At 44.7% G+C, this 20,613-nt stretch overlaps 1 protein-coding gene across 1 annotated transcript in view; it reads right to left on the bottom strand.

The window, feature by feature from the left end:
- Positions 1–352: 352 nt before the first annotated feature.
- The window catches only part of LOC103773354 (serine/threonine-protein kinase TNNI3K-like), a gene marked incomplete at both ends in the record, with an annotated part of 42,993 nt that continues 22,732 nt past the window's right edge, over positions 353–20,613 (bottom strand). The window contains 4 exon segments of the mRNA XM_008940717.1: positions 353–485; positions 1,662–1,714; positions 2,405–2,457; positions 20,016–20,120. Of these exon segments, the coding sequence (XP_008938965.1) occupies positions 353–485; positions 1,662–1,714; positions 2,405–2,457; positions 20,016–20,120 (344 nt within the window).

Consider the following 20,613-nt stretch of genomic DNA (forward strand, 5'->3'; position numbering starts at 1 on the left):
ATGTTGATTTACTGCTGCTGCCCCACCACTCTTTGCAAGTGCTTTCTTGAGCTGCATGGGAACATGCTCAAGGAGAAGATGAACCATGGAATGGCTATTCAATCCCAACACCAGTGTGAGAGACAAATGTCTCCAATTAGAGTGACTGGTTCCTATTGCTAGAGCTGGATATGGAATGTAGCTCTGTAGTGAGTAATACATGCAATGGGGGTGGGATAATTCTACGCTTTTCACTGAATGCATAACCTCAACACTTGATAACAAACTTTGGTCAAATATTGCTTAATATCATACAGGATAGCCACTTTTCTAGTTCAGAGAAATTTAAATATTAAATTGTTGAACATCTTACCTGGTTTCAGGTGAGCAAATGGAATTTCACCTGTTAACAGCTCCCAGAGGCACAAAGCATAGCTGAAAACATCAGCTTTTATGGTGTACCGTGTACACTGGGTGAACACCTCGGGGGCCATCCAGCGTAGGTTCTGTGCAGCAGGAAACACCAATAATATGTTAACAGCATTCACTTCCTCATATATGCATCTTTTCCTGCATTTGTGTAATTGTTTTCCTTTCTTTTCTTTCCTCCTCACCTCCATTGGTCCAGAAAATCACCGGTAAATTCACCAGGAAAATTTTTTAGGTAGTTTGCAAAGTCTAGGCAGCACATGACAGGAGATGATATCTGACAGCATTAGTCTGGTAGCTGTCCCAGCCCCACAGCACCAGACTGCAGGACTGAAACAGGGGACAGTGCTAGAATAAAGTCAGAACACCCAGCCTCAAGGTCTGGAGACCACAGCATAGAGTCCCGGCATGCCACAGGCTCCCAGTTAACACCACTGCAGCTGCAGATGGGAAGGCTGATGAGAGCTGCATGGGATTGGTGCTTCCCTCAGGATCCCACCACCTTCTGCAGAAGCTGCTTCACAAGCCACAGCCTCTGAGCTCAGGGTGGTTTTGCAGATTCCTTGCACCTCAGTTACCTAATCTACCACCTTTAGAAGACAGCTCTTCTCAGGGAGACATCACCACAGCCCGGCAGGATCTGGGCACTTCACTCTCACACAGAGAGCCCCTGCTACAATTCCTTAAAAGGACAATTGCCAGACCCTGGTTTTAACATCACCCATCCTGCTCCACAGTTAGTCATCATGATGATGCAAACTTTCCTGACCATGGAGTGACACACACAATGCATCTGGATCCAAATTCAGGAAGACAACAATGCTGTCTTGTAAAGCTGGCTCTGTGAGCAGTTTGCTTGTAACTGGGAAAAGAATCCTGAAAGAAAACCAGTGTTGAACTAATTCCCTGTTAGAAATAGGAATCACCTGCCAGTAAGACGTTTATGTGAGTGGGGAAGGGTGGATTAAAATAATGACACTTTACTAAGAATTTTGGGGGCAACAGAGCTCCAAAGACATCCTTATAAAACATTATTTTAATCAGATATTATATATACACTCATCTTTGCTATTAAAGAGGCTTAAAGGGAAAAAACAAACAACCCCCCCAAAAACCTGCAGAGAAATATTGAGAGATAATTTACTGTACCACTTCATCTTTTCCAACAAAAGTATTTCTGATATAATTTTCTCCCAAGCTGAGTTTGCCTGTATGTTTTATATTAATTATATGGAACAAAACAAGAAACAAACCCCAGGCTGTTTTGTCATGTTGTCTTCATCCAGGGATTGCAAAAATCTAGATTCTGAAACACACAGAACAACAAAATAAAATTACTGCCAAGCCAACAGAGAGAGCCACCTTATTATACCAAATTCTCTGTAGAAAGTGTTTTTTATTAAAAACAGCTCTGAGGTGTTAGAAGTCCACCCTTGCACCAACCAGAAGGCATTCCCATGGAGCTTGGCTGCTAAGCATCAAGACAATGCATGAAATACAGATCCATAAAGTATGGATTAGTCTAATTTTGAACACACAGTTCCTAAGGTCCGTAACTGAAATGCCAAGCTGCACCCTGCTCTTTTAACTACAATGCAGGAAACCTGTCCTGCTGTCATGGGGCTTGGCTGCCAGCAGGCAGACCTGCACAATGACACCACCCTCAGCTCCTGGGCACTTGCCATGGGAGGAAGGCACATCTACTATAGCATTTTCCATCAATTTCTTCCCCAACCTACGGCTAGAATTTACTCAAACTGACATGCATCCATCTCACTGTCATCTGGGCTTCCTCTCAGATAAACCATGGGATACTCCACAGCACCTGCTGACTTGGGTGAGACAAAAATATAGGGGTATTCCCATTCCTAAAATCCCTTTGTGTCCTTTCAAAATGACAAAATGAAGAGCAATCTCCTCAGCATTTTCTTAGTCAGCACATTTAGTCTTAAAGAAATTGAGGTTAATTTACAAACATTTCATAAAAACTCCTTACCTCCAAAATCAGCAACAACTGCATGACCATCCTCATATAGGAGAATATTGTGGCTGTGGAAAAAAAATGATAGGTAATTATTTAATAGTGTCTTAAAGGTGGTTCATAGCTAAACTCTTGAGGAGTTCAAATCACCTGCTTAAGTAGAAAATGTCTACAGATAAACCCCCTTTAGCTCCATCTCATATTTATTGTTAGAAAGTCCACATTAAGAAGGCAAACCCAACAGCTTCATAAATGAGAATGTCAGTTTCTAATCAATACTAGAGCAAAACAATTTCTGCAATTAGCTATAGATCAAACGTAACAGCTTTGTTCGATATGTGCACTGAGTGCTGAAATGGAAAAGGTGATATCTGAATAGAAACACAGTAATAGCCTTTAAATAAAATTACATGGACTGAGTTTTTTCTCTTTCAAGGCTTACATAAGTGTAAATTGATAGCAGTAATTCCTAATTTATGCTGATGTAAAGAAGGGAAGGAGCAGAAGTGAAAAGTCCATATCAAACGGATCACTAGAAGCCATAAGAAATCCATTAATCAGAGATAAAAATGATGACACAATGGTAAGTCCTACCCAATTTAATAAACACACCTAATAATTCAAATACTACCTTCACAAAACAAAGGGTCTTTATTTCTTAAAATAACTCCATTTGTTTATGGAAAGAAGACACATTATTCATCCTGTAGCTCATCTCAGTGTCTAGGATGAAAGTTTCCCCCTGCTCGCCCCAGTGAAGGTTTGTCAGTGGCCAGAGATAAGATTTCAGTCCTGGCCTCCAACCCTGTCCCAGTTCTGGTGTCCCTTTTCACAACGCCAAGTTGTTCTGCACCTAACTGGGGCTCAGGTAAAGTGCCAGATTTCCATCTGCCTAATATGTCGTGAGCATTTAGTGATTTTTTTACTGTTTCATCTTCTTGTCTGTGAAATGCAGGCTCCTCAACATTGCTCAATGGGCACAATCACAAGCATAAAGCAATGTTTGTCATTGGACATCAAAAGAACCACATTTTGCTTTTATCTGTAAAAATCACACTTGCAAAAATTATGGTACAGTTTGGCTGGGATAGTGGAACCTCTTGGTGGCATCTCCTTCCAAAGCTCCCTTGGCAAACTGGGTGATTAAATTGGTCAACAGCCAGCTGAAGATGAGCCACCAGTGGGCCCAGGTGGCCAACGAGGCCACCAGCACCCTGGCCTGGATCAGCACTGGTGTGGGCAGTGGGAACAGGGCAGGGATTGCCCCTTTGGACTTTAAGCTGGTGAGGCCACACCTTGAATCCTGGGTTCAGTTTTGGGCCCCTCACTCCAAGAAGGACATTGAGGGGCTCAGGATATGCTGCACGTGTCCTGAGAAGAGCAATGAAGCTGGAGAAGGGTCTAGAGCCCAGGTCTGGTGGGAAGCAGCTGAGGGAACTTGGGGTGCTGAGCCTGGAGCAAAGGAGGCTCAGGGGAGACCTTCTGGCTCTGCACAGCTCCTGACAGGAGCCTGGAGCCAGGGGGGGGTCGGGCTCTGCTCCCAAGGGACAAGGGACAGGACAAGAGGAAATGGCCTCAAGTTGCCCCAGGGGAGGTTGAGGTTGGCCCTGAGGAACAATTTCTTGCCCTGGAGGGTTGCCCAGGGCTGTGCCAGGCTGCCCAGGGCAGTGGTGGAGTCCCCACCCCTGGAGGGGTTCCCAAGCCCTGGAGATGTGGGGTGAGGGACACGGGGCAGTGGGGACCTGGCAGTGCTGGGGATCTTAAAGGTCTCTTCCAACGAGAAGAAGTCTGTGATTCTGAACTAGCACCCCTGGAGGCTGGTGGCTGCAGCGATGACGGGTAGGAAGGGTTTGGGGCGATGGCCCTGCCCTGAGGAGAGCTGCTCAGGCCTGTGCCCGGAGCGGTGGCTTAGCAGCAGGTCTCACCGAGGGCACGGCTGGCGAACCCATGTGAGGGCACAGGCACTGAGCCAGGGCAGGACAGGACCCGAGCTGCCCCTGCCCCTGCCCCTGCCCCAGCCCCAGGGGAATGCCCGGGTGGGCGCAGGGGCATGGCAGCAGCCAGGGGCTCCTCTTCCCTCCTTCTAACCGAACTGCAGACAGCCCGAAATCCCAGGAAAATGCGGCATCCATGCTAGAGGAATAGGATAGACTTTTACTGCAATAGCAAGTCTTCATCTTTGCCCTAGATGGTTTCTGGAGCTAGGGAGAAAAGAGTAAATGCAGGAGAATTCTTGTTCAGTCAGCACATGTACGAGACACTCTCTGTGAGGACGCTCGGAGATGAGAGAAATCATTTATCAAAGATAATTACTTGTACTGACACCTATTAAAGTGTTTTGATTTCTGTGAAATCCTTGAAACCATAGCAACTACAGGCCTCAGGGAATGTAACGGAGCCGATAACCAGGGCCTCGCCTTGATTGTCAGCACAGATATTTGGAGGCTTAAAGTTAAATCTACTGGATTTGTCCTAAAACTACTAGAACCAAAGAGGTGAATTATGGGATTTGTGTGTCGGTTTAAACCCATTTATGGAAGGTAATGTGAAGAAAATTCAGCTTTATTTACATATTATTTGTTCAAAGATAGTGAGGGATAGAGATAGCGTCTGGCAGGAAATCTAACCCTATGTGTGCATCCTTTCTGTTAATTAGAGGATTTTAAAAAATAAGCTTCTAAGTATGAACTACAAAAAAGATTTCCACATAAGACTATAAATATTTCTCATCCATTTTACAGAAGTGTCATCTCGAGAGCAGGCAGGCGGCAGAGCTGCAAGCCAAACCAAAATAGACTATTTCTTACATTGAAGCTGTGATACTGTGACTATCACCTTGATAACTTCAAGTAAAAGAAAAAAGTAACATTACCCTTGGAAAACAATCACTTCTCACTCGGGGGCACTTCATTCTGGGACTTGGACTGAACAGATAAAAGACTAGGTGATAGAAATGAGAAAAGTATCAGCTCCTGAATTCTGGAGATTCAGAGTGGGTCAGACGTAAATGAAGGAGACAGTGGTGCCCAGCCTCGCAAGCAGAATACCCGCTCTGCAGGGATGCTCACCCTCAGCTAATGAGCTCTCTTTAGGGGCAGGGGTAAGTCTTCTGGGCAGATTGCCACAACAACATGCCAGTGGTTTTAGCTCAGGACGGGTATTCTCGTGCAGAAGCAGGGTACAGCTGTCCCAGCTCACCTGCAGTTAGCTCAGGAACCTTTCACTCGGGGAACTGCCTTTGGCTGGCTTGGAAATTAATGTTCGAAACAATATGTGCTGATAGAAAATATAGTATTGAGGGTGAGCCTTCATGAACTTTACTACTTAAGCAGAAAGGAAATAAGAAATTCTGTCTTTGTAGGAAAACCCCATCCCTACGCATTTGGCATTTCCAGGGAGATTTCAATGCAGTTAATGTACCAGTGGGCTTGGAAGCAGTCCCAGGACCAGCCGGTATCTGTCTGTGCAAACATGGACAGCTAGAGAATGTCACAGCAGATGGAGCTGTGGAGCAATGCCAACCCCTGCAGGGGGCAAGCGGGCACACCAGTGGTACCAGCATTTACCATGAGCACCCCACCCATGTTTTCCACGAGGAGAGAAGAATTTCTTTCTCAGAGCGATATATGGGCATTAAAACAAGGGCTTCTCTAAAGTCACTGCAATATTGCACCTTGATTGAAACTCATGGCTCAAGAGCCTCACTTTTCCAGTGTCATCTACAATGGGATGGCCACTGCCTGCAGAAAGGCACTCTGGATTCCTGAGGTGGAGACCCTTGTTAGGAGGAGGGGCTTTGGAGGGTGCAAGTGTGCCAGCGTGTGTGGGAGAAACATCAGCTCCAGCAAAGGAGGAAAACCACAGCTGGGCTGAATGATATCCACATTTAAGAGCAGAGCTTCCGAGAGCCAAGCCAGAAACAGTGTTGTAGAGATCTCTGGATGTACAATCTGTGGTATACATCAGGGACATTTTGGGATCTCTGCCTGTCCAGGCACTGCTGAACTGTTCTCTGACAACTTAATTTTATTTTTATTTGATAGTGATGATGTCCAACCCTAAAAGAAGAAGAGAATCTATTCTCCTGGAAACTATCAATGTACTACAGCTACTTAGGCAAGTGACTTCCAAGTTCTTGGTTCTGTCTCCCTGGTGAATGTTGTATAGAAAAAAAGATTCAGAGCTATAGGGCAGCAGGAACTTAGGTTAATGTGTAACTTCAAAACCACGGAATTATTGATACTTTAAATTAATCAAATGCAACTAACTAACATTAACTATTTGCTCAGAGTCAGGGCTTTTCTCCAGAATAAACTCTCCAAGAGAAATGGCAGAAGCCCGTTTACAATGTGACATTTAAAACAACAGTGGATGAGAATTTATAGGAAAAAGACAACAGGGAACCAATCTGCAATGACCTAGAGCATTGATCTGAACTCCCGTGTAACACAGGACATTCAACTCCAGATTCCTGCTTTGATGTGAGAATTGTGGCTGGACCAGATCATGTTTTGGGAAAAGAAGACATGTTCCTCCTTGGTGAGACTGTTACTTTGCTCTGATGTCAAGGGAACCCAGAGGCTGTTTGACTGTACTGGCAAAACCTTCTGGACGGTTATGCTGTAACCCACCCTGTGCAGCCCTCTCTGGAAGGCTTTTAGCTCGCACGTGCCCAGCACACGCACTACATTTGTAACTCCTAATAAACCTGGAGCTGACGTGTCACCACAATGGTCTACAAAAGTCCTCTGATTGACCATGGTCGAGAAGTCTGCAAAACCCATGCAGAAAACACAGAGTCTTTCAGACAATCCTCTGCTCACACCTATTGTATAAACACCCCAGATGTTTTGTGTCATCTCCTTGAACGCCATTGTCTCAACATTATTACCTGAAAAGAACACAGCAGCACAAGAATGACAAGAAGCTCAAGGACTTCTTGCTGGTGTTCTGCTACCCACTCATATTTACCCATAAGATGCATGTGCCTGAGTGTGAAAATTATGGACAAAAGGACACTGGGATGGAGGCATTTTCAGAAAATTGTCAATATACAAACAGAGACTAGGTTAATAGCACAAGAAAATTTAAGCCTCAAAGGTCCTGGAAATAAATTCTTTTAGTAGAGTGGTTTGGAAAATAAGCCCAGGTATTGCCAAAAATTGTCAAGATTGCAGCTTCCGATTTTGTCCTGAATTAAGATGGAAAGCAGACATTTCATAACATGCTGTGCAAAGAAAGTGATTTTTTTCCCCTGTAAATAACTAAACAACCTGAGTGCTCCACCCTGAACTTATCCCTGAGGCTGGCCTGCCTTATAAATGAGGACAAACCCTAGGAGCCTACCTTCTTTGTTAAACAACCGCATGTGGACAGGGACATGCTGACAATCCCCAGGTGAATGCCCATGAACGTGGTGCCTGGCTGAGGACAACCCCGAGCCGCAGCCCCCCGCAGCCGGGCGCTGGGGGGGATGTGTTGCGCGGGGAGCCCCAGAATCACAACACGCTTCACAGGAGGTTCACCAGTGTTCCGCTTTAATCTGCACAGGCAGCTGTATTTGTGCACTCGGTGACCCATCACACACAGTTTACACTGGTTAACATGCACAGCCACGCTCTGACCCCTATCCCCACAGGTTAAATGTCTCTGTCCACGCGCCGTGGCGCTGACAGGGTGTTCCCTGCTGGCAAGTTCCGGCCAAGCTTTGATCTGCGCAGAAGCTGTCGAGCTGTCCCCCATGTCCTTCCTGCCTGTGGCTCAAGGACGCCGCGTCCTTGCCGGCTACCTCCGGTCCTTCATAACCTGGGTTGCACATAAGGGCTTCTGAGACACCATCTTGTGAGGCAGCTAAAATTCCCTCTACAGGGATGCGCTCCCGCTTGGGAAGCACCTCCCCTCCCCTCCGAGCTGTCTGCCAGCCTGGGCTCTGCACAGGGATCAATCACACTCCTTGGCAATACTTGCTTTAGCTTAGATGCACATGTTAATTCTGGAGAGAGAATTCAAATTACATTTACTTGGCCAAAAGTTGAGAGAAAAGAGCAAACAGTCACAAAGCACGGGAAATGCTGGAGCAAGTTCTTTTTGCTGACTCTGTTATCGTACATGGCACTACAAATTAAGGTAGCTGTGTATGCTTCTTGTGCTTGTCAGTACACCCTGAGAACAAGCCATTGGGGTGTAATAGCCTTTATCACATATACCTCCTTTTTTAAATCTTATTTTATTTTTTGTGTGCCCAATCTTTAATGGACCAGAAAAGGAATAAGAAACACAGAAATAAAAGAGAGATCCCTTCTCCCATCTCAGAGTCTTTTAATCCCCCGTGAGCATTAAATCAAATCAGTTTCCTTGACGTTCTTGGTTACATCTCTCAAAGACAGAGACGTTCCCTGGTCCTTTGGGAGACGCTGCCAGTTTCACAAGCACCATGACACTGTGAACACAGCTTAGTGAGTCTTCAAAACCTTATTCCTGCAAATCTACCTAACACCAGTCCCCATTTCATGGCTTTTGACTGGACTATGTAACTTGAAATCGAAGCTGTTGGCAGCAGTCCTTGCCTAAAAAATGTGGAGGGATAGAGAAGCAAAGGATTCAAGCTCTGTCAATCAGAATGACCAAAATTGAATCTAGTCCAACACATCTTCTGGGTTCTGTAAGGGGCTCAGTGTAATCTACTGGTGGGTTTTGCCATACGAAATGAAACATTCTGCCAGAGATAAGGTTTGAAGCTAGCTTTGTATGCTGTTACTAGATGTCAACCCAGCATTTCATTTTGAAGTCAGTCCAACTTCGGGGAAGGTTTTGGGCCAGATGATCTTGGAAGTCCCTCCTAACTTAACTCTTCTATGATTTTATTAACTGTAGCTTGCCAGTGGCTTGTCTTTAATCTCTCAGCATGCAACCAGCAATTCAAGCAACTAACTACATAGGCATTTGCCAAGGGAATTAATTGCTTCCCCAAGCATTGAGTAAACACCTATGTGCATATTTATATCCATATGGACTTTTGCTTCTGTGGATCCACAAATGCCTTTTCAGTGCACTTATTTCCTGCTCCTCTTCTTCTTCATACTATACTGAGTGTACAAAATGGTGTGTCATTCTACTACAATGCTGACACACTTGACAGCATGTAGTTGCCAGAACTGAGGTGTTCCCTCCCCATACACAAATGAATTTTAGCTACTCATGCTCAGAACTGGCTACAGAAAGGCTCTTTGTTCCATGCCAGTGTAGCAAATTTGGGCACTTTTGCAGAAGAGAGCTAACCAGCAACAAAGGACCAGCATCTCTCTCTTGGCTCTGCAGGCTGGAAGTGCCAGGCCAGTGATCTCAGAGGTCTTCCTCAGGACCAAGAGGAAGCACTGATTGTAACAGACTCTTGCTGCAGCCTGTGCACTGCTGCTGGAGATATTCCATAACCACAGTTTCCTTAGGCATCATAAAACCAGTTACATTCTTTGGATATCAGTATTTCCACATTACTATCCAGCAGAACTACAGGACTTTCACCAGGGAAAACTCCTGGGGTGATCCATGATCACAAGGCTTGATGGCGTTGTTTATAATTTGCAAAGCTGAACATAAACATGTCACAATTATTTAATATAACAAAACTGAGGTCACTGAGGAGTTAGGAACATAAGGCACACTCACAGCACTATGTGGCTTCAAACTGGAACTAGGGTTTGCAGTGGCTAAAAGCTAAGGTCAGCACCTGCACAGTCATCCCTAGGACAAAAACCACAGAGCTTCTCTAAAGAGAGAGAACACAGGAGTGTGGGAAGGCTCATACTCTGCATTAGGAGAACAAGAGCCTTAAAATAATCCAGGAGAAGGTGAAGAGGCCAGTTGATAGGCGTTGGTACACCTAGGGCACTTGCAGCTTTCTGAAACTGGCTCTAACAGCAGAGGACTGGCTGTGTTGACTCACATCATGTCTCACAGTCCTAAGCTGAGCAATGACAAAAATTATTCTTTTTGGTTTTATTATCTGCAGACTGGGATGAACAAGAGACTAAGCATGGGGTTTGAAAAATACCCCCCCCAAATTACAAAACTGATGGGCTTTCATTCCTGGCCGTGTAGACACAGGCTATTTGGAATCTGAATTTGCTTTCCAGTCTCCAGAATTATTTCAGGTTTGTGTCTTGTTCAACATGACACTCTCAATTGGAGGCTTTTTAGAAAAGAAGCTGAACTGTAAGATATGAGGCTTTGGGAAACCATAGTTTGAGGTCAGTCAATTGCAAAAAATAAGGGTAATAGTTTTGAAGTAAGGGTAGCTACGGGTTAGACTAAAAGGTGTTGGCTTCGCTTCACTCTGTTTACAGCTTCTGAGATCCTCTGTTCTCACAGTGGACCATTGTAGCATCAGATCAAAGTTATAAATGGTTGTATCCTGCAATGGGCATCGATTCCTGGGGATATTACTGTACAGCAGCTTCTGATGTGAGCCATAGTACTTATTGATTTCGTCAGTGTCCAAATTACTTTTCTTGTAATATTGACTTTTTTTTCTCTGCAAAAGCATATACATGTGAGCAGAACAGTCTTCCCAAGGAAGAGCATGGCTTCCACCAGGGATAAGAACATTTCTGTGTGTGTGAATGGCGTGTGGAGCAGAGCAGGCGGGATAAATAAATCATGAGCCAGCACCTGCCCTTGGACTCGGGCACAGGAGTCCCACCGAGCTCCCTGCACGTGGAGGTTCTCAACACCCCTCCTAGCTGTGGTGCTTGTTCAGGTGTAGAAATACAGATCGAATAGTTTAACACAACACACACACTTAGAACGGCTGCCATGGCTCCCTGCTCTCTCCTGTTTATAGGAACACGAGCCCCAGAAGATGGGGGCACCGTGAACTTTGGGTGGTTTCCCGAAGGGCTGAGGGGAGCCTGAGCTGGGCGGTGATGTCTCAGCTGCACTGGGATGGGGCTGCCCTGCCCAGGCAGCTCAAGGGATCCCTGGAAGGGAGCCCTCGGCTCAGGGGCTGGCTCCAGACAGCTGCAGCCAGATGTTGTCTGGCTGGAAGGTCACAGGCAGATCTTAAATGACCTGAAGACAGCCTGAGAACTGATTTCCTCAGATGACAGGGGCTGAAGCTCACCAGGTTTGGTGGGGTATGTGCCTTTCTGAATTTGTGACTTTAAACCACCTGTTACAAAGGCAGGGGCAGGCAGTTCTCCATCAGTCACCCCTGAAAGAAGCAAGCACGTGCTTGGTGAAGAGGGAGTGTAGTTCAGGATGTATGGAAGAGCTAATATTTATTTCTGGACTCTCTAAAAGGGCTCAGTAAAATCCACTTATTGTGACAGAACAGTAGCAGCAGATTGAAATTCATTATTATGCTTGGATACTGTCTGGAGATGTAAGCTTTTCTTTCAAACTTTGAAAAGCTTTTATGGATCTCAGTTTCCTGGGAGAGACTGTAGTAAGTACAGAAAGAGGAAAGTGGAAGGCAAGCTTGTGAAGAACAGATACCAGGAATTAACCAAACTGGAGCTTTGATTATTTTCCTTTGTTTCTCTGTTTGATCAAGATGAAGCACAGCCAGCAGCCCAGTGAAAAAGGAACTCATGGGGTGTGTGTTCTAAACAAAACATTACATTTCCTACAATTTGGAAAGATCAACTCAAATATGTCAAGAGTCTGTGAAGTCAGTAACACCGAGGCAGTGAGGCCGCATGAATTAGGGTTGTTTAGAAGGGATGCCCTAATCAGCAGGGGAAGATCTGAAGCCTGAGAGGAGTTCACATACCCGTAAAGGTGGCGGTAAGGAGAGTGGGCCAGGCAGCAGAGCTGCTGCTATGAGCACATTTTTTGCCCTGAGCAGGAGCAGTTCCATGGTCCCTTGTGTCCTGCACACTGAGACTGTGCTGGTCTGTTATCCCAACAGCCTCAGCTCAGCAATCAGCTGCACTTTTCCAGGCAGCTCAGAAATAAGCTGAAGTGTGATGAATATCACTTTTTCTGGGAGAAAAAAGAAAACCCTGAGTTTTTACACAGTAATTAATTTGTTTTTCGAACTGCTGAGATACTATCACAGAATGCAAATGCCTATTGCTGCAAGGACACGGCATCTGCCATAGATGTGACCAGAAAAAGCTGAAAAGACCTGGAACAACATCTCCCCATGTCTACACTTAACTGGACCTGGCTGGGTGTCTACCTGAAACACCTAGATACTGTCACACCTAGAGAAAACAGGAGGTTCTGTACCTGGTACAGAAACTTGATGAGAGAGGAAAACTTTTAAAATACCTGGAAAAGTGAGCTATGGCCACATTTACAACCTTTTACAGCTCCATAAAAGCTGGACAGGGTGAAGCTGAGGGACAGAGACAAAATACCTGCTATTTAAATGTCTGCTAGTGAAAGACACGTGCTATATCCAAGATGCAGTATAAGAATATAGATCATGACCATGCAGGCAAAGGATCTTTGCCTATTGCAAAATGTCATTTAGGAGGAAAAGTTTATATAGAATCTATTGGAAATTGATTTACTGATTCAAGGAGGCTATTGCAATTGATTTCATTCTCAGCAAAGAACACACAAGAGGAAGCAGAAAAACACCCGTTGCATGCAACAAATCAAGAGCAAGGCTTTTAGAAATCAGCATCACAAACATGGATTTTCAAACAAACTGGGAATGTGGGCGAAGATTCACAGAACACTTTAGCTAGGTCAGAAGCTTCAGTAACTCTCAAGATCAATGTTTTCATAGACCAGTCACTGTGCCTTCACGGCACATGGCTTTGGAAGGGCTGAGCAAATTACAACATAAAAGCACATGAATGTGGACACAACAATGCTTACAAAATATTTATCAAAATGTTGACTGATCCGAGTAAATTCAGGAGAGTGAAAAGTATATGAAAAAAAAGAAATGAAAAAGTTGGCAGTGGCTTACATGATGAAAGGAAAATGAAAGTAATATTGATGGTCTCAACAAAAAAGCAGAACTTGCCCATATTACAGCTGTAGATATGAGCAAAAACAGTCAAGTGAGGAACACAAATTTCACCAGATAATAGTTTTCAGGACAGAAGAAATTTAAAGTCTCTGAACCAGGACTCCCACACATCCCTGTCCTCAAGATTTCTAGCTTCACCTAAACCCAAACCCTGGGATGATAAATTTAATCGTAAAAGTGTAATGAGTTCATACAATGTAGCCATGACTCTTTTAGTTTATATTTAGTCTGATTTTACCTCCCATATACACTTTCCATCAAAATATTTGAATGATTTGAGTGTGACATGTGGAATTGATTTGAGACCCCCACCAGATGTCCAATGGAATTATTTATCAAATGCAAGGCTAAACTAGAGGGACCCCTGAAGGTCATACCCTGGGTTGAACATAGGCACACGGACCACACAAAACCACAGACTTTGCTGTGGTCTTCATTCAAATTTGACCTCTGTCAGCAGGGGTAAAAATTATCATCTTTTCTCAATGTGAATAAAATGCATCAAGTCCTGGCTTCAAATTCAGTCTGCTGAAGGATTGCATAAACCTTGAATAAACCCAGCTTGACGATATGCACAGTCAAGATCTGGTCTGAGAGTTTTTTGTGGAGAAGACAAGAAGTCAATAAAGACACCCTTGCTACGCATGGTGTGCCTAAGTCTTTCTGACCAAACAATGCCAAACTGCCATCGTGGTGCTGAGAATGTGAACGTGTCTGAAAGCAGGAGATAATCTCTGGTAGGGATTTGTCAGTCTGGTACCACCAGTGAACACCACAGTTACTAATTTTCCTTTTCTGAAGTTAAGCCTATACCCCACAGAAGTAAGATTTGGAAGGTACAACTCAGAAATGCTATTACTGCCTCAACAGCACTTGGAAATTCAGAAGCTACAGATGAGAAAGGAACTCTTAAGCCTCTATTTTGAGAAATACAAGTTAAATCTGATCGGATCTGATTTGACAGAAGGTTTCTAGTGAGTTCAGCAGAATCAGAAATAAATTGTCTTCTGTCGAGGCCACACAGAGTTTGAAATGGTGAGACCAAGCACCATTCTCTTTGTGAAACCACAGAAAGAGAAAGATGAGAAAAGAATCCAAAGTGTGTAATCATCCTGGTTTCTACAAAACCAGGTAGTTCTGTGGGCCTGCCCACAACGAGGGCAGGAGACAGGCAGAGTGCATTCAGTGCATGTCCCTTTCCCAGAGAACGGGGCCATGAGAAGAGCCTTCTGCCTTTAACACTCCGTGGGTTTAATAAAAGGCAACTGCTATTTTGAGATTTCATAAGGGTTTTTATAACAAAGAGGAGTCGCAGACACCATCCCCATTACCACCAGGCTTCCATACCCTCTTTCATCTTTCTCACTAAGCCAGTGCTCAGAAGCTTTTACAGATAGTTACAGCCATCAAATAAAGGTTAGTTGCTCAAAGGCTTGGTCTAACCATGTTCAGCTGTTATGGCTTAAATTAAATTGATACTAAAATGGTCTCTTTTATTAAAGTGCTATAATCATTGTGGCTACTATCTCTCACCATGGTGTAAGTAGTAATAAGCTGATACATGTCACTATTGCTGATAGCTGTCAGAACTTCTTTTTCCGGAAGTGGAAAGCAAAATAGAACTCCCAATTATTCTCAAAGTGGAAGGATAACCCTTTTTCCAATGCAGAGACATGAAAGATTCATTTTCTGCTCTGCTCTGTCAAGCCATATAGCAGATTTATTTAATGCATTATGTGCATTGCAATAGATTTCAGAACACACAAAGAGGGTTACAAGCTATGTGGAAATTTAAGGTAGAAAATTTGAGGCTCCTGTGAAGCCACTGGCAAAACTTAACAAAGGATTTCACTCTCGATCTTTCTCTTAAGTTGCTGTAAAGATTTTCATCTAGTAATTGTGCCTGCGGGCTGACTGGGGCTCAGGCTGCAAACACCACTTCTGCTCTCACAGGGAAAAGTTTCAGAAGTTAAGCTACTCCCAGCACCATGCATCAACCCACTGGTGTCCTTACAGCAAATTATCTTTTGGCCCTCACAAATACGAGCCAGTAAAAGTTCTGTGAGGCGACGACACGCTTTTTGGCTCTCTAGTGAGATACTGTTTTGGTTTTTCTTTTGTGGGTAGCATTATTTAAAATCCTTCAATGCAGAACTGTTTTTCCAGCAGCCAGCAGTGACAAGGCATAAAGCTGAGCCATATGGATTTTTGCTGGATCTAAAAACAACTGTCCTAAAACAGTCACACAGGCTGCAGCACCCAGACCAGAGCTCTTGGCTTGCACCACACCCAAGGCAAGAACTACAGCTTCAAAAGAGCACTCCCTCTGAGCTCCATGGTCTGGAGGCCCAAAAAGAACCTTTGAAGTGATGCAGGCACAAGAAGCAGAGAGACTCAGTGAGCAACTGGAGGATCTGCCAAGTCAGAGCTGGTGGGGTGAGGCGAGGGCACCTTGGCTGTAGGGGAGAGGACAAGAGGTGGTGGACATGGGTGCATGCAATGGAGAAATGAAGCAAATACAATCATGGAAAAAAAAAAAAAGGGTAGTAAGAAGACATTATACCAGCCTGTCTCTTTTGTAGGTTGATATGCAGGTTGCTCTCTGCACAGCAAATCCCAGTCAACCCACCTTATACTTTGAAAAAGGACACTCACTAGTGTCTGGCCTGAACAGCTTTTTTCCATAATGTTTCCACAAGCCTCTAGGACTGGTGAAGTCATGTTGCTCTTAACAGCTTGTTTGTTTGAGGTTTTTTGAGAAAGAAAGGTTAACGTAGAAAAGCTGTGAAAGTCTGAAGTACAAATAGTTTCTGTTTGCTTTTAATCCAGATCTTGTTGTACAAATGGATTAAGATCAATTTGCCAAAAGGGTAGAGGCACCTCGTTAGAAGCTGTTAGTGATCCTGACCCGGGCCAAGGTGGAAGAAGTGCCTGTCCACCTCGGTGCTCAGGACTGGTACATGGTGCCAGGGAAAAGCAGAAGAGATGACAGTGAGAGCCAAAGAGTGGACTGTTCAAAGCAGAGCCATGGGAGACGAAAGCCCCAGCAGCCCAGATCCGAGGATGGGACTTCTGCATCGAAGGATAGACTAAAAAACCTGTTTTGTCCTTAGCAAAGGGATTACTGTCATCTAAAATCTTTCAGTTCAATACAGTTGGGTGTTTCACCACCCTGTACTGAAATATGCACATCACGAGACTATTTTCATAGCTAGAACCACAAGAACAGATATTTCTCTGCATACACTGAGGACTCAGAACTTCCACTCAGATACCACCAAAGAAATGGAATGAGCACGTGGTCCTGCACCAGATCTTAGCTCTGAGAAGGGATCCAACCAGAGATGCTTTTATCTGTAACAAATGGGCCAAAACAACCAAGAAACAGTCAGATAACCCCTGATTACAGGGAATTATTTAAAGAAGACAAAACAAAGGAAAGGAGACAAAGTAATGAAAGAAGGTGGCAAACTTGAAGCACAGTGCTATGCTGCAAATAAGCTAAGAGTTCTCAAATGGGAAATTGAAAAAAAACCCAACAAACAAGTGTTTGTATCCATCCTTACAGGACAGTAGAAGAAAGTGTTTGCCTGTGTGGGAAATTCAATCAACAGGGACAGAAACCATTGAATTCAGTGTTCAGCATTTCATAATTTCAGTTACTTAAAAGGTGTCAGGGCAGAGCACACTGCACTGAGGAGAAGCTGAGGAAGCCTGAGCTGGCATTATCAAGAGCTGACTTAACTCAGGACATGCCCCTACAGATGAGAAAGCAGCAGTGAAAGGCACCAGTAATACACCAGGAGATCAGGGACTAGACAGCTGCCGGTGGTGGGGGATCCAGAGGTGCAACATCTGCTGCAGCAAAGTGCTGCTGGGTCAGGGGGAACCCCTCACCCACCGACCCTGGAGACCCATGTGTCCCACTGATCCTGAGAATCTCTGCAGCCCCACTGATGCTGAGGATCCCTGCGGTCTGACTGATCCTGGGGATCTCTGCAGCCCTATTGATCCTGGGGATCTGTGCAGCCCCACTGATGCTGGGGATCCCTGCCGTCCATCTGATCCTGGGGATCCCTGTGGTCCCACTGGTCCTGAGGATTTCTGCAGCCCCATCAACCCTGGGGAACCCTGCAGCCCCACTGATCCTGGGTATTCCTGCAGCCCTACCAATCCTGGGGTCCCCTGTGGTCCCACCAATCCTGAGGATCCCTGCAGCCCATTGATCCCGGGGATCCTTGCAAGCCCCACTGATCCCGGGGATCCTAGGGGTGCTGCTGGGGGGCAGGCAGGGTGGGGCAGAGCGGGGAGTATGGCGCTTTTTGGGGATCCCTTGCCGCCCGCCCGATGGCGCTCCGCAGAGCCCCAGTGCTTGGGAGGAGGGTCCCCGGGTCGGGCTGGGGGCTGTAGGATGGTGTCACCCACCACCCAGCCAGGAACACACACTTTGAACTCTCCCTGCTACAAATTCCCTGAATTCCTCCCAAATCGCTCAGACCTGGTTACTGCAAAGCCTCAAAGTCAAATCACCTCATAATGAATTGTAATTAGTTCAAAATGGATTAGAAGAGAATCTGAATTGCACTTAGGAGTTTGACTGTCCTAATGTCTCCTGCTAATTAATGGAACTGTTTGAATAAGTGATTTTTATGGACTGTTTCATTTTGCATTGATCCAGAACATTTTATGGAGTTAACACTATTCAATAAAAAATGGCAGACAGACATTTCTTGTCAACAAGATTTAACCAGTTTGTATAAAGATGAAGCATTTAATTTTTCTTTTTAGGTTTATATGATAAGCAGAATTATATTTTAAAAACTTGGAATGTGAATTAGAATTTTAAAAGAACTAGGAAGAATAGAAAAAACAAAAAGAAAATGTCAAAGTGAAGCTTTTGAGGGCCTCTGATGTGAGTTCAGTCTTTCTTAGGCCAGAAGAGGTTTAATAAGTGGCACGGTTTTTGAAAGCAGTCAATCCAAAGTGCATTTAAAATTCTCTTCAACACGGAAGTTTTATGTAGCTCTGTTATAGTAACATTGCAGAATGTGGCTCCTATTAATAATATAGGTGGATTAAGCCTCTGAACAGTCAATACACACAGACGAATACAGCCTGGCAGCAACACCCCCCGCAGCCCCCCGCACACCGGCACTGCACTGACGCCAGCAGATGGAGCAGGGGGCAGGTCTGGGCAGTGCTTCACGGCAGCCACTGTCATCTGCTCATAGCAGCTTCAGCACGAGCAGATGGATGCATTCCTACAGTGGAGTAGACAAATAAAGCAAAGTGTGCTAAAATTTGTGGTCAGAGTGTGTAGCAGAATTTGTGCCAACGTTGCTAACCCAGGGCACGTAAATCCCAGAAGACTGGTTTGAAGTGGTGTGGTTTGTAGACTGCCTTTTTCAGACTAAACTAAAAAATTTGCAGTCTGTTTTGCATTAGTGATTTGATTTTCTTCTTTGGTCTGCAAGGATATTTCTTCTTTTGTAACCACAAATAGAGTTATTCTTTTGGTTAAAAAATGGCTTCAAGAGCGGGTACTCATTTTTGAAAGTACCCTTTTGAACCCAAAGTTCTTAGGCACTGAGAGAGAACTCAAGACATTATTTTATATGTGCCTGGCTCTCAAATTTGTCACCATGGGCTACTACCAGAGGCAGGGCACAGAGTTCAGCGGGGCTAGGGCTGGAGCCCGGGTCTGGTTTTGTGTGTGCATGCTGTCTCCTCCTTACACCCCGAACCTCACAAACCTCCTGTTTCTAAAGCCATTAACACACATCTGAAGTCCCTCCCTTCATAGGTTTCCCTTGCAGAGCTGTCAGGGCAGGAGCAGGGAACAGGACCTCTCTGGTGGGTGCCATGCTCTTCCCCTGGAGGTGCCAACAACAATGCCCAGAAAACTGCTGTGGCCTCGTATTTCTCCAGTTTCACACCAGAACCCTGAACTGGGCACAGTCTCGCAATCAGATAACTTCTTCACTCAGCAAAGGGGAAAAAAGAGCTCCTTTTAACAAAAGGATGATTGTCTTCCATAACAAATCTGTCACTGCACCTATCTGTGTCAATAGGAAATGAGAACTTGCAGCAAGATGCAGGAAAATGTTATTTATTATACCACCACAACTCTATGGGACTGGTCACTTCAGAGATAAGCAAAATGAACATCCTGTATTTTGTTGGGTAAGATAAGTTGTTAAACTAGTGCAAGATGAGAAGGTGTATGCCTGACACTGAAGAAAAACCCCTTCTGAAACTCCATCCTACTTCTAAATTATCTTTTCTGAAGCAGCTTTCACCTCGGGGTGCTTGTGCATACGAAGGAGCTGCTGCCAGGCAAATCACTGCAGCCAAAGAGGGCAGCAGCTCTGCAGCACTGACTTTCCCTGCCTGGCTGCTCCTCCTTAAATACAACTGTGGGTGATTTTGGTTAGGCCTCTTCCAAAGCAGAAGTGAGTGTAGAGTGGTCAGTCTGAGCGATTTCTGATGTAGACATGACACAAAAAATTCTGCTCAGCAGAGAAGATGTTTCTGCTTCTAACAAAAGGCGAACACTGGTGAGCCAGAGGCAAGGAATACTGGTTTCTAGCAGTAGCATTGTCCAATGACAATTAATGTTCAGAATAAAGATGGACTTACCTGTTCAAATCACGGTGTATGATTGGCTGTGTGAGGTTGTGGAGGTACTCCATGCCTTTGGCAACGTCCACAGCAATGATTAATTTTGACTGCAGGTCAAGAGTTCTGGATTTTGAAGGAAACAAAAAATTACTCAAAGTTAATAAACAGACAAAAATCATCTATAGACTATTCTTATCTGTAAGTGATGGAACCTTTAAAATAGTTTTAAATATAAAATAACGTCATGTAAATGTATATAATGTAATGCAAATGTAAATAATGCAAAATAACCACAGAATCCCAGAATGGCAGGTGTTGGAAGCAACATCTGGAGATCATCTTGTCCAACCCCCTGCTCCAGCAGCTCACCCACAGCAGGGTGCCCAGGATGGTGCCCAGGGGGGTTTGGAATCTCTACAGAGCAGAAGACTCCACAGCCTCTGTTCCTCTTGCTCAGGTGGAACCTCCTGGATGCCAGTTTGTGCCCATTGCCCCTTGTCCTGTTTCTGGGCTCCAAGGACAAGAGTCTGGCCCCAGCCTCTTGATCCCCACCCTTTAGCTGTTGATGAGCATTGATCAGATCCTGACAGTAACAATTGTGTGACTACTTATTAAT

Source organism: Merops nubicus, unplaced genomic scaffold (assembly GCF_000691845.1).
Source record: "Merops nubicus isolate BGI_N331 unplaced genomic scaffold, ASM69184v1 scaffold23055, whole genome shotgun sequence".
In the NCBI taxonomy this organism is placed as follows: domain Eukaryota; kingdom Metazoa; phylum Chordata; class Aves; order Coraciiformes; family Meropidae; genus Merops; species Merops nubicus.